Genomic DNA, 13,815 nt, shown 5'->3' on the forward strand with positions numbered 1-13,815 from the left:
TTGAAATCATTGTTATGGACATGCTAATATAGTCTGTTGCTAGTATTTTTTAAAATTCGATTCGAATTTAACTAAAAAGGAGGTTCGAAATGTCAGTCAAATCAACGTTTACGAGCGGGTTCGTTAACTGAACGGCTATATATCTTTAATATATTATATATAATAATTAAATAAATTGGAAATTTCATACATCTTCTATTTCAATGCTTGCTCTGGCAAAGCTATTTTTCATCTTAGAGTAATGTATTTTTAAATGAAGAGGTACAGGAATTAAGTACGAAGAATTCAGTTTGCATTCAACTAACGATACATATGGATATATTTTGACTATTGATCTGTTTTGTCCTCTCTCCTATCAGATACTATGAGCTTTATTTTCTTCCTGTAACAATTTTAATACGTGCTTCTAAGACAATTATCACGGTACGCCTGACAATGAATCGTGTGCATAGGAATAGGATACATAGGATTAATTCTAACCTCTTTTCTCTCCTCTCTTCTTCTCTGTAGTAGTAATCCTGGTTGATTTAAATTTCCACCACAGGAATATTAGTATATTTATTCCCGCCTGTCTGTATTCATTGACGTAGATATAATTTGCTAGAGAATTCTGTGACATTAGAATTCTCCGTTGCGGACGGTATTCTTCAGGAGATGAAATAGTAATATCCCAGCACGTATTCAATTTTCAAACCATTAAGAGCACTTCGTTATAGAAAGTAATACTTTAGTTAATTTCGTTAACTAAGTTGTAGACTTTTTCTGATCCTAGCACAAATGAAATCTATATTAAATGAAAGTATAGTTTTTGCATATACGACTTCGATTTATTACGTTACATTTTATCATAAATTTCTCCTCACGTCACTTCCATCTCGTCTGCTGATCACGGATGCTGTAAAGCAGCCTATCCCGGAGTGGGCGATAATGTTCCCTAGAGGAGTCACAGGTCTAAAGGCGGTAAGAGGCCCAGAAAAATGCGGGTGTTGTGCAGAGGCGTGGGGGGTGATTTGTAATCATCATCAGCCTATGGAAGCCCACTGCTGAGCATAAGCCTCTTCTCGCATGGAGAAGGTTTGTAATAACATTCAGCTAAGCAAAGTTATAGTGGTTTTTCAGAAGGTAAAAAAAAATGGAGGCGCTAGAAAATTATTTATTCTCATTGGGCAGGAGACAAAATAAGTTTGGGTCCGCTGGTCTAGACCAATCAAAACGTCGAACGTTTACAATAGCTTCCCTCATCCTTGCACAAATCTAATGAAAAACTAGTGAAGAACAATATTGTGGACTGAAAGCAATCGGTGAGGCAGCCGTATTTACAAATATTAATACAAAAAAATTGTAATTACAATCATTATAAATTATATCTGTCTCGGTGAATGTCACGATCTTTTTATAAATAGCAAGTATATTTTCTCTTTGTTCATGAACCCTCTCGTCCCTGAGGATTGTTGTATAAAACACTCATACGGACTGTTTTATTGTTATGAACGACATTACTATAATAAACATCATTAAATGAGATTAATTTATTACTATGATCGCTTATATAAATACTTTCGTTGACGGATGTCATTGTTGACATTACGACTATATTCCTTCAGTCAAATCTAATAATCCTAACCAATATTTCTATAGTACTTTAAACAAACAATTCTCTTGTAACAAGTACTTACATGAACTTACCAGTATTATCCTTACCAAACGTTCGCATTATCGAACTAAACACTTGCAGTTTACAATTATCATTCATACTCGTATGCATAAGTGGATTACGTGTTATATCATCAATTCATTCTTAGGACGTACTTCGAAGGCAGGTACGTACTTAGTAGGTTCGTTTCAAATTTGGTTAGGTAGAGAGGAGCTTGGACGGTGGAGGTGAGCGTTTAACGCGCGTTATATAGGGGCCTTAAACCTACACCTGGGTCGCATGTCCCAGGCACTGTTGAAGCTCCTCCTTGCATCATGGACCCGGTACCCGCGCGCTGAATCCATGGAATAATGAGAGGTTTCGTCTCAATGAAAAACGTCTATGTGGTACACACATTTAATTTTTGTGTAATAAACATTATTTTAATATAAAATATATAAAATTCTGTTACATTTATATTTGTAATATGTTGGGTAATTTTAATATGTGTTCTGAGCAATTCAGAACTAAAAACAACAATATGACAAAGACAATAAGTATTTTTAAATATAAAAAATATTATTTTAATCCACATCGGAAGAATAACTATAGTCCATAGCCTTTCGTAATAATATATATAAAAAGTATATATATATATATATTTTTTTATCTGTGGAATTAATATTGAAAATAACAAATTAATAAACCTGTAATAAAGTTGATTTAGCAACTATTTGTTGGGGTCATGTGCGAATAAACTTTTATCAGAATATTATACATAAAAAATAAACAATATATAATTAATTTGAGACGAGATCACGTTAAATAGATCTGTCACAGAAACAAAGGTCGATCTCATTGTGGCTGCTGTTATTGACACAGAACGGTTAATTTCTAGAGCATTCTAGATCTATTTAAACCTATATATATATATGTATATATATATATATATTTATATATATATAAGTCTGTGAATGTTAACCGAGTATAAAAAGGTTTTAAATTTTATCGTTTTATTTTTTTTATGCAAAATAAATTAGGTATTTTTAGAGTTCGGTAGCCAAATGGCAAAATACGTAACCCTTATAGGTTCGTCATGTCTGTCCGTCCGTATGTCACAGCCATTTATTTCCGAAATTGTTGGGCTCACATAGTTGAAACTTTGTAGGTTGATGTATTCTGGTAACCGCTATTTAAATTTTGAATGAAAATTAATAAATTTGAAAATTAAAGGGGGGCACTTCATACGTGGAACTGATAAAAAAATATATATAGTTTTCAGCTGACCTATACGTGATGGGTGTCAATGGATAAGGCTGTAAAAAAGACATGAAGGTTTTTAAAACCATTTTTCGTCAAAATCAATTGTTTGAAAGATAGACGCTTCCAAAGTGGAAAAAAAGTGCCCCCCCCCCCCCCCTCTAACTTATATAATAAGAGAGTGAGAAAACTAAAAAAAATACATGCTGTAGAGTCCAATGGAAACTTTCAACGAAAATTGGTTTGAACGAGATATCATTATTAGTTATTAAGAAATAATACATTTTCAAAAAACGCATAAACAACTTTGTCGTTCATACAAACACTATGTAAAACCAACTTATTTTTTTTCATAAAACATCGATCAAAGCTACAACGCATTACAATAACTTTTACATTATGTCATCCACTTGCTGCTACGGAACCCTTCATGGGCGAGTCCGACTCGCACTTGTTAAACTTTATTATTCCGCGATGATGGATCAACTTTGATCATAGCCTGAATGTTGCACAGTAAAAAAAAATACGAAATACAAAAAAATTTAATAACCTAAAATAACTTCAAAAGTATTTAAAGTTTATATTCAGAAATAATATATGATAACTTAAATATTTGATTCAATTTGTGTAAATTCAAGACAAAACTAAAGACCATAACGAGATAACCTCATTATACCGTTCAAGTTCATTTAAGCGATTTTCGTTTGTTATCCACAAAGTGGTTATAACCTTCATTATAAACTCATCCAAAGATTTCCTGTTCACGGCTACAAGCAATGAATTATCTATGTACAGAAATACCATAAACGTATTTTGCGATTTGTTTTTTTTTTATCAATGGCGGCAACGGAAGAGACGGTCTACTTGATGGGAGGTAGTCACTGTCGCGCATGGCCATCAGCAACATAAGGAATGTTGCGGATGCGTTGCCGACCTTGATTCTGGGAGAGGAAAGGGTGGGAAAGAGAAAGGGCAACCGGCTTTCTCACTCATCGGACGAAACGCAGCCACAAAAGTGAAAAGACTACTTCACGCCGATCTTCTTTGAGAGGTACTTCCCCGGTCGAGCCAGTCCATGTTCGTGATGTAGTTACTTGACCATAGCTAGGGTCTACCGCCTTCAATGAAAAATTAGGGAGTCATCTTATTTCTATCATTTAATGTTTCCCGCTAAAATGGTTTTCCGAACACTAAATATAATTACTCTTATTCAGGCGTATACATAAATAATTTTGTTTTAACTTTATATAATAATTAGTTTAAATTATATGTTAAACTAGCTGTTACCCGCGACTCCGTCTGCGTAAGAAAAACAATAAGAAACAATGAAAAAACTTAAGCTCCGTACGCGCCCTGCCTCCCACTCGCTCGTTATAATTTCGGGATAGGGATTCGGGATCTTAATAAAAAGTACCCTAAGTTACTCCTCATTACATCAGCTACCTGCATATAAAAGTCCCGTAAAAATCGGTCCAGCCATTTCAGAGACTAGCCGGAACAAACAGACAGACAGCCAGACAAATTGTAAAAAAAAAATATTTTGGTCTATGTACCGCATACATATTTATATGCATGTAGTAAAAACCGGTCATTTCAATATTACAAACAGACAGTCCAATTTTATTTATATGTATAGACTAGTTACCCCTGTTCGTAACCGCGTTTTTGGATTTTTAATTGAAATAAAATTAAACATTGCGTTGTTTAAACAATTCTATGTAGAAATATTATATTAAAAAGTTCAATAAGACACATTACCGGTTAAATATACGGGATAGTTAATTTTAATATCACTCGTAATTTCTTTAAAGGATGGTCAATACCTGGATATTTTTTTTATTTTGCTGGCTGACGCTTGCCACATTCCACTGGCTTGATACATGTGACATAAAATTTTATGTCTTGCAAGAGGAAACGAAAAGATATTGTTAATTGTCATCGTAAAAAAAGGTTATATATATGTATACGTCAAATATTTCTCTTGATGGGCCTTGGTTTTTTTTCTTATTAAGTCACTTTGATGGTTATAACGCAGCCGATGAGTAAGGTCTTAGTTATAACCTTTGGCGCTCTGCGTAAAAACTATACCTATGTTATTTATATATTTTTTTAACTAACCGTAGTTAGAATTCCTTTTATTATTATTAGTTAAAATCTTAGATCAGACTACACGAAATAAAAGATTATTTTTCACATTTATATACACACCTTTATTTTAATGTTTAATGTTAACAAAATTTTGAGGATTGTTTTTTGCATTTAATTACTTTCGACTGATGTAGAATATATTTATGGTAGTGATTGTTTCTCTACTTCTTTTATAATTTTGTTCGTAATATATAGAACGTATCTTCTATAATAAACTTTTTACACACAAACAATATAATTTTTTTCATTATTTTATTATGAATTCTTAAATTCTCTATCAAAACGTAAATTATCAATAAGATTAATCTATTTAGCATAAACAAAATCAATTCTTTCTTTTCGAATCGTGGAATCGTGGGATATTTTTGAAAATTACAGAAAATCAATTCCACGAGAAATCAATAAATAAAATTTTAAATTTTAAATCAATTCTATTCAATCAATTCTCGTATTCTAACCTTCTGCAACCTGAATATGACGTTATCTGTCTTAGTGAAACCTGGCTCGTGTCTGGTTTTTTTGGCGGGAAACTGTTTGGACCGCGTTATGCCGTTTACCGTAATGATCGCAACTATAAACAACACAATGGGTGGGTGGTGGAAGTCTCATAGCGGTGCGACGTGGAAAGGTTTCAGTGGAAACCCTTAGATGATCTTCCATCCCTTCCGCTTGCAGACGTCACTTACATAACCTTAATATTATCTGAAGGTTCCATTCATCAATACTTGCACCTGTTTTGTTGTTATTTTCCTCAAAACGTCCACCAATGTGATAATGAGTCTTTGCCTATTGAATTTGTGCCCGACTTAAGTTTAAACAATCCAAACGACAAAACTGTTCTAGGCGACTTTAATATAAGGGATGCAATTTGGTCATTGGGGTCTGAGGAAGGCCCTATCATATTGAATGCCCGTGAAAATATTTTAATTACGCAACTGTTCGCTTTCATTAATTTTACTGGCTGGTAATGATAGACTTCTAGATCTAATAATGTCTAACCTTCATTGTAATGTTGAAGGAACCCCGCCGCTACCAGTTCCTGAGGATGTCCATTATACTGGTCATCAATGTCAGTACAAATTACTGTCATCAAAAATAATTTGGTAGCAGATCCTGGTATAACTGGATACAGGAACTTCGACCTGATAGCATATTATCTGTATACAATTTTTATTCTGTCGCTAGTACCATAATTGATCGCTGGACGCCATGTTAAATTTTATATGATAAAGCCAAATATCTAAAGTACTTCTCGAAACCTTAAATAAAGTTCGTCAATAAAAAATGTTAGATTTATGTTTGGACTTGTGACTATTACCGATTTTCTGAATTAGATAAACAAACAAGACAACTTAATCGCTATAATAATTAAGTCAGTGACGCCGAACGCAACACTATTTACAATTCCATACAATTTTGAACTTTCACTGAATGGAATCGAGGAAGTAATGATGTACCAAATAGATGGGATCCGATGACTAATATATTTCAGATTGTTTGCGTCACTATTTCAGTCTGTTTTCGAAAATTGATCGCAACCCTGTAGGTAACTTAACAGGTTATTCAAATTACTATAATAAAATATCGATTAACAATATCCACATTCGTTATAATCGAGTAAAAAATATCTATTAAACTTCAATATAAAAAAGGGCCGGGGCCCAGACTCACTTCATCAGGTCTTTCTCAAAAGATGTTACTAACAACTTTCTTTTCGTTTTTTTATCTTATTTAATTATCATTAAAATCCGGGTAATTACCCTCCACATGGTAAAAGTCTATGTTATGAGATTTAAGAGTTTCGCGAGTTTTATTCATTTAAATCATCAGTGAAAATAACAGGAGCAACTGACGGACATTCACATCTCGTCTGTCCGTGATCACGGTTGCTGAAAAGTAACCGAAACGTCGGGAGTATGTAGTTTTAACCAAAAATAAAGCATGCGTAGTATATCCGAAAAATATTAGTTTCACTTAAAGGTTTATGTTAGTTCCGATATATAAAAGTGGTGATAGGCATGGTGTCACAAACTATAGGTACCCGAATAACAAAGTCATCAATTATTCTCTCTTTTTTCGTTATTCCGACCTTTTTGTACAACAGCACAACGCTGATTTATTAAAAAACCGATTTCTGTGAACTTCTTGATGTTGACGCTTCAGAAGACGTGTCTCACGTGGATGCCGTGTACACCGATTATTCAGAGGCCTTCGATAATATTTCACACTCACTTCTTATAAGGAAACTTTGTCTTGCTGGTGTGAATGGTGACTTATATGGTTGAAATCCTACTTGAAGGTTAGTAATCAGCCAGTGGCAGTTCAGATATTTTCATCTACCTTTGTTCCGATATCAACAGGAGTTCCCCAGGGCTCACATGTCTCGAATACTCAAACATTTTACTGTACGCCGATGACACTAAGATTTATAACGTTATAAACGGCCATACGGGCTGTTACAATCTACAAAAACACTTAATTTCCTTTGGACAATACAGCATCACTAATGGACAATGGTTTACATTTAAACATTGATAAGTGCCATGTAATAACATTATCCAAAGAAAGGCAACTATTTCTTACGATTATCATATACTTGGCAATCATCTGGCTGGGGTGACTGAGCTTAGAGACCTTGGGGTAACTCTTGATCAGGGGCTTACGTTTGGAAGACACGTTGAGAATATTTTTGCGGGAGAATACTTAATGTTAGGTTTCATGTTTCGTCAAGGTTTTAAAAATATATAAACTTTTAATTTACTTTATAATAGTCTTGTTAGTTCCTAATTGATATTTGCGTCTTATATTTGGAACCTCTATTACTTGAACAGAATTAAAGCGATAGAGAATGTTTAAAATAAATAATTTAAAAGGTTAATACACAAGTTTGCAAATAAATAGAGTTCCCGCTATTATTCGTTGGGACATTTTATGTTTATTTAGGAATTTTAACTACCTACTCCATTGACTCGGAATACCTACTAAACAAAATTCGACTTAATTGATCTCATCCAACATGACGTCTGAAACAGAATTTTTTTGTTCCATTTTGTAGAACCAATTATAACAAAAAATAGCTTTCTTGTCATATGTGGTAATGATTATAACTATATTATAAATATTATCTATATAATTGAAAATTTTAATTCAAATACATATCTTTAAATGTACTTGAAGTTTAAAGAACAATCCTTAAATAGTGTTATGTAAAATAACATTCGGGTGTAGTTTTTTTTTTATTATTATTGTAAATACATATTTATTGTTTGTTTTTGCTTTATTTATTTTTTTATATATAAGGTATTTCTAATAATATACTTCATGTAAAAATATCCGTGGAAACTGTACTGGCAAATTGTTTTTAGAAACAAAAGAATGTATTGTAATATAACAAAATATATATGTATATGTTTTCCAAATTTATAAATATATTTCAAAACTAACAAAATTACTACAGATTGTACATTTACAGAGATTATTAGCCGTTTTATAGTATTTAACCATTAATGTTCATCTTGTAAATTCCCTGGTGAATTTCATTAAGCATCGCATTACTGATACATCAGAAAAATACAAAACAAAATTGATCATATATTTGATTTTTCCACTATGGGTTCAAGAAGCTTCTCGAATGAGATTTGATTTTTTATACTGAATTGTATTATCTTAACATGTATATAGCTGTTGTATGCTTAAAACCTATAAACTGCTTTACGTCATATGATAGACACGTTAAATTAATAATTTTAATTAAACGTTACATTATATGTTAGTTTATATATTTAAATATTTGGTTATCTTTATTATTTCAATATTAATTGAAGCTTGCCATAATAACATCCCTAGTGATGTCAAAATGACAGTGTTTGACAAGCAGCTGTCAATAAATATAAAAATGAAATCATAGCTCAACAAAAATGATAATACAGGATTAATAACTATCTTATTTATTTAATAATATGAAACCATGACCGACCGCCTCCGTCAGATCGCGCAAAAGGTGAAAGACAGAATCTTTATACCTCAACTAAAAGGTAGTAACAGTCGCGAAAGGGTCGAACACTTGATCAGCAAATATGTCCCGGCTAATAGAGTTACTGCTATCGCCGAGAAGTTCAGACACGAAGGTGTCACCAACAAGGTTAAGGAACTGGTGTCTAGATACGAGAAATTCACAGGTATCGAGGAAATTATGGCGATACAGAACACGGTCGTCGAAGCACAGGTAGGTTCACGAATATGGTTATAATACATCTTTTAATGACGACGGTTCAAAGGTAAACGTTTTTTAACACTCAATACTGTATCAGTATTAAAGTGCGTAAGCAATGAAATATGTCATAAGTTAATGAGATCTAAGATTTTCGCGAGTTTTATTAGTAACACGAGTATTTTTGTTGGCATAAGTTGCGAACAAAAATACTTGTGTTACATTGTAAGTAATCTTATTACATGTGAGTGTAACACTACTACGCATTTTTATTATATTGTAAGTACACAAACCCGACCTTTTCGATCTTTACAACACCACAACCATGGACAGATGGGATGAAAGCGTAACTTAATTACAATATAATAAAAATGCGTAGTTTGCGAAAAGCTGTGTTGCATCAAAATGAGTACATGCAAAATTCTTTGATGTCATTATATTTAAAAGTATTTATACTTACAATTATTCTCAATATGAGATACATTTTTAGTAAAATGTGAAAACAATAAAACTCATATATCAGTTAGTGACTTTCTAACTGAAAAATTCAAAAGGATCTTTCATGAGAGAAATATATAACCATTAACTTATAATTAACTTTTTAATTATATAAACTATTTATTTCTTACAGATTTATATATCTTTATATATTACCATGATTATATTTAAAAAAAAGTCAACATTTAACTGGCGATATTTAGAACTAATCGTATAATTTTCTATAATTTTGCTACTATAGTTCAGTTATAGATCTCTCTTTCCCATTTTAATGCTGCTTTATGTGATTTTCTCTCGACAATATTATTATTGAGTTTTCTCAAAAGAAGTACATCGTTAATGAAAGACTATTTGTATTATTCAATCGATATAATAGGAATATAAATATGTTTGATGAAACTATGTGACGTATATCTAGGAACGTTTCGTGACGGCCCAAGACCGTAGACGTGATTTAGGACGTGAGCTAGCCGCAATAGATGCTAGATTGAAGGAACTGCATTCGGAAATGCAGAATACTATGAAAGGCGATGAAAAATATCTACATCTCTGTACGGAGGAGCACAAGGTTTGGCTTGATTATAGTCCCTATAAAAACTTATTTTACCTAAGTTACTTAAGTTAGTGACAAAGGTCAGTATTGCCAGTTTTATAAAAAAAAAAATAGTATAAATTAGGCTTATTAATTCTGTTGTTTTAAAAAAATTTATGAGTATATAGTCTTATAATTTTTTTTTAATACTTTTATCCCATATTTTATTTACAATGTCTTATTAAATGCTGCCATATTAAATAATGTACCGTTTTGACAGTTAATAATCCAGGAGCGTGCACTCCGAACACTTTTCTTTGAAGCTGAGAGGGAAGAGAGAGAATTGTTTGCAACAATGTCAGCGGCTGTGAAGCTGGGACACGAGAGGGAGAGGGCCCACGCTGAGAGAAATAAATATTGGTATATTGTTGCTTCTATACTTGGTAAGAAATATGTTTTTTTTTTTTGTATAAAATTTTTCATCTGTGCTTTTTGAGTACATCATAAGGTACAGATTATAAATATGTAAATAAACATAAATGCAGCATAGACAATCTAGGTGACGGCATTGTATATTATGACCAAAATAAGAATATCTTCTTTGAAATTGGAAATCTCTATTCTTTAATATGTTAATTGTAAAAAGCTTACAACCGCTTCATCTTATATACGAGGGTGTATCTAAAATAAATGACAAAGAAGCTGTACTGGCTTCGGTTAGTGAAATATTTTAGCAAAGACTGACTTTACTTGCTCGTGGCTTATTTATACAATTTGTATAGTGAATGGGGAGGCATATGAGACATAATCTAATTTTTTTTATGTATTCTTATTTTCTTCACTTTTGGATCGGTCGGTCCTTGTATAAACACTATCTTAGTGCCAAACATATATATCTCTGAGATTTGCATACACTAGAATATGTTTATGTATATCTTCCAGGTACAGTTTTAGGGATAGCGGGTTCGACCATCAACAATCATCTCAAAATGGCTGAATTCCGTGATATGATGGAACAGCAAATGGCGAGAACAGCCAGCGTCCTGTACACAGTAGCTGGTGGAGGAGCCGCCAACAAGGCGGACATAGCCGAAGCTATGAAGACGGAATTTGCTTACCAGGTACCGTGCCGACTAGAGCGTTTAACGCGCGTTAGTTAGGGTCCCTTAAACTTACACCTGGGTTTCAAGTCCCAGGCACTGTTGAAGATCCTCCCTGCATCATGGACCCGGCACTCGCGCGGTGACTCCATGGAATGATGAGAAGTGTCGTCTCAATCAACATTACCAACTTATATTTAGGATGTTAATATATAAGGCTGACGGCATTCCTTTGTTTCTGATACTATCAGAGGTCAAAGGTTATATTACATGTATTTTTACGTTCCAGGAGCAACTCGCAAACAACCTGACCGTAATGCAGGATAACATCAACAATCTCATAAACAAGCAATCGTCGCTGATAGGTATAAAATATTATATATATTTAATTTGTTTCAACCCTTGTTACATAGGAATTATTGAACTTTTTTTGATGAAACTTTGTCAATATATAGTTGCTGACGTGGATTAATTTGTATAAAGCGTATTGTATCGCTGGGATTACATATACTATAACTTATTAAAAGCTTCACCAAAATTGGTATAACTAATTATGTATTAAAATTTTTATGTCGTTTTGTTCTCCTGATGGGTTGTTTGACATACATATATATACATATATTTGGGAGGTCATTAACCTTTTCACTTGTCCTAGACCACTTGAATCACCAAGATCACGTGTTGGAAACTCAGATGCGTGAAATAAAACGGCTGATACTGGCCGCGTCACAGAACAGCGCGAAATCTGACGCTGAACTGGCCAAAGCCTTGTCCGCCGTCCACCACGAGCACGACAACGACGACGAGAACCACATCGAAAAGGGCTTAGACTCTAATCAGATACTAACGGGCCTCGGCATCGTGATGTGCGCGGCGGTCATCTTTAGTAACATATTCGGCCGTTTGAGTTGACTCAAGTGTTTCGCCTGTTAATGTTTGTTGTTGCTTTAAATTGTTTTTGTGATTTTTGTTATTGATGTCGTCTGGCTGTGAGCTGAGCGCGGATCGTCCTCGCCGCCGGCCGCTTGGTTTTATATAACATTGTAAGCTTTATATAAATGTTTAACAAACAAATATATAGTAACTTTTTGGTGGTTGTTTTTTTTTTCGTTTCGTTCTGATAGGTATGGCGTACAGTTTGGGATATTTTTACATTTAAGAATATTTACATTAATAATTAATGTCCGTTGGTTGGTTACTGTCGAAGTTAATAATCATGTTAGATGTAATCGCTGTAAATATTCAGTTTTTCTTTGATTTGTGACGTTTTATTTGCTGCTGTTTTTGTAAAGCAACTTCCAAAAGTAACTTCCTTTTGTAAAGCAACTTCAACAAAGAGACTTCCATTAAAAAAATAATAATCAAATAAAAGCCTTTTCTATTGGACAAACTCCTTCGTGATTCCTCCACACGGTACTCAATATTATAATTCGTCCGACAAATAATAACGTTGATATTCGCAAAATATTATACGATTCTAGTGCGAATGAAGCCATAGCATAAAAAAAATACACAATTCAATGCGTAAAGTCTTGTTAAATTCTATGTACGTTCCGTCCCCTAGCAAGCGTCATTCTGCGTGACTATTCGCGCCCTCGTTAAATATAGAAATACTCAATTGTTTACGTTTTAGAGCCGTTTCAACCTACATCACGTTCAACTTCAACGATCAGTTGTTAAATGTATTTTAAACTGTAATGGCGGCGAAAATTTTATATATATGCAAAAAAAATGAATTAAAGACCCCAATCCCATGGACCTAGTCATACGATATGGTTCAGGTGAAGACTAATTGTACCAGGTTCTTTAAAAAAATCACTATTAAGTTGACTTTTAATGAGATCTAAGATTTTCGCGAGTATCATTTAAATGAAACTAGTATTATTCGGATTTACTACGCGGATTTTATTATTTAAACACTACATAATCCCGACGTTTCGGTTACTTTGCAGCAACCGTGATCACGGGCAGACGAGGGATTATGTAGTTTTTAAATAATAAAATCCGCGTAGTAAATCCGAATAATACTAGTTTCATTTAAGTTGACTTTTACTTATATCGGAATTTTGGAACTAATCCTCTGTCATACAACTTACCATTATGTATTCGCAGTTTCTGTTTTCCCGCCATATTAAAGTCAGGAAACTCCTGAATAATCAGCGGTCACTGTATGTTCTAGTGAGTTTAGAACGTTGGTATTTACTTATATCATTATACGACTTCGAGATATTGGCGCTATTTTGAGTATCGGTGTCTCTTTTATTCAATATATTTTATTTCATAATCTCACTTTCCCATCCGTAAATAACAGTATAGTTGACTTATTTTGAAAAACTAAACGATCGTGTGCTTTATGGCCTAATTTATTTGATACATTATAATTTCAGTAAAGTGCAATCTGAAAGCTATATTATTTTATATTTTTATGAACCAT

At 33.2% G+C, this 13,815-nt stretch overlaps 1 protein-coding gene across 1 annotated transcript; it reads left to right on the forward strand.

Moving 5' to 3' along the window:
- Positions 1 to 8,912: 8,912 nt before the first annotated feature.
- Positions 8,913 to 12,471, forward strand: LOC116776454 (uncharacterized). The gene is made up of 6 exons (XM_032669652.2): positions 8,913 to 9,266; positions 10,168 to 10,317; positions 10,562 to 10,724; positions 11,224 to 11,402; positions 11,671 to 11,746; positions 12,037 to 12,471. The coding sequence occupies exons 1-6, from the start codon at positions 9,009 to 9,011 to the stop codon at positions 12,291 to 12,293; spliced, it is 1,083 nt and encodes a 360-aa protein (XP_032525543.2). The 5' UTR covers positions 8,913 to 9,008; the 3' UTR covers positions 12,294 to 12,471.
- Positions 12,472 to 13,815: the final 1,344 nt, after the last annotated feature.

The sequence above is a fragment of the Danaus plexippus genome, chromosome 30 (assembly GCF_018135715.1).
Source record: "Danaus plexippus chromosome 30, MEX_DaPlex, whole genome shotgun sequence".
Taxonomy (NCBI): domain Eukaryota; kingdom Metazoa; phylum Arthropoda; class Insecta; order Lepidoptera; family Nymphalidae; genus Danaus; species Danaus plexippus.

Coding starts and splice junctions, on each gene's coding strand:
- LOC116776454 (XM_032669652.2), top strand. CDS start 9,009: ATGACCGACCGCCTCCGTCAGATCGCGCAAAAGGTGAAAGACAGAATC. Junction 10,725..11,223: donor TATTGTTGCTTCTATACTTG/GTAAGAAATATG, acceptor TATATCTTCCAG/GTACAGTTTTAGGGATAGCG. Junction 11,747..12,036: donor CAAGCAATCGTCGCTGATAG/GTATAAAATATT, acceptor CACTTGTCCTAG/ACCACTTGAATCACCAAGAT.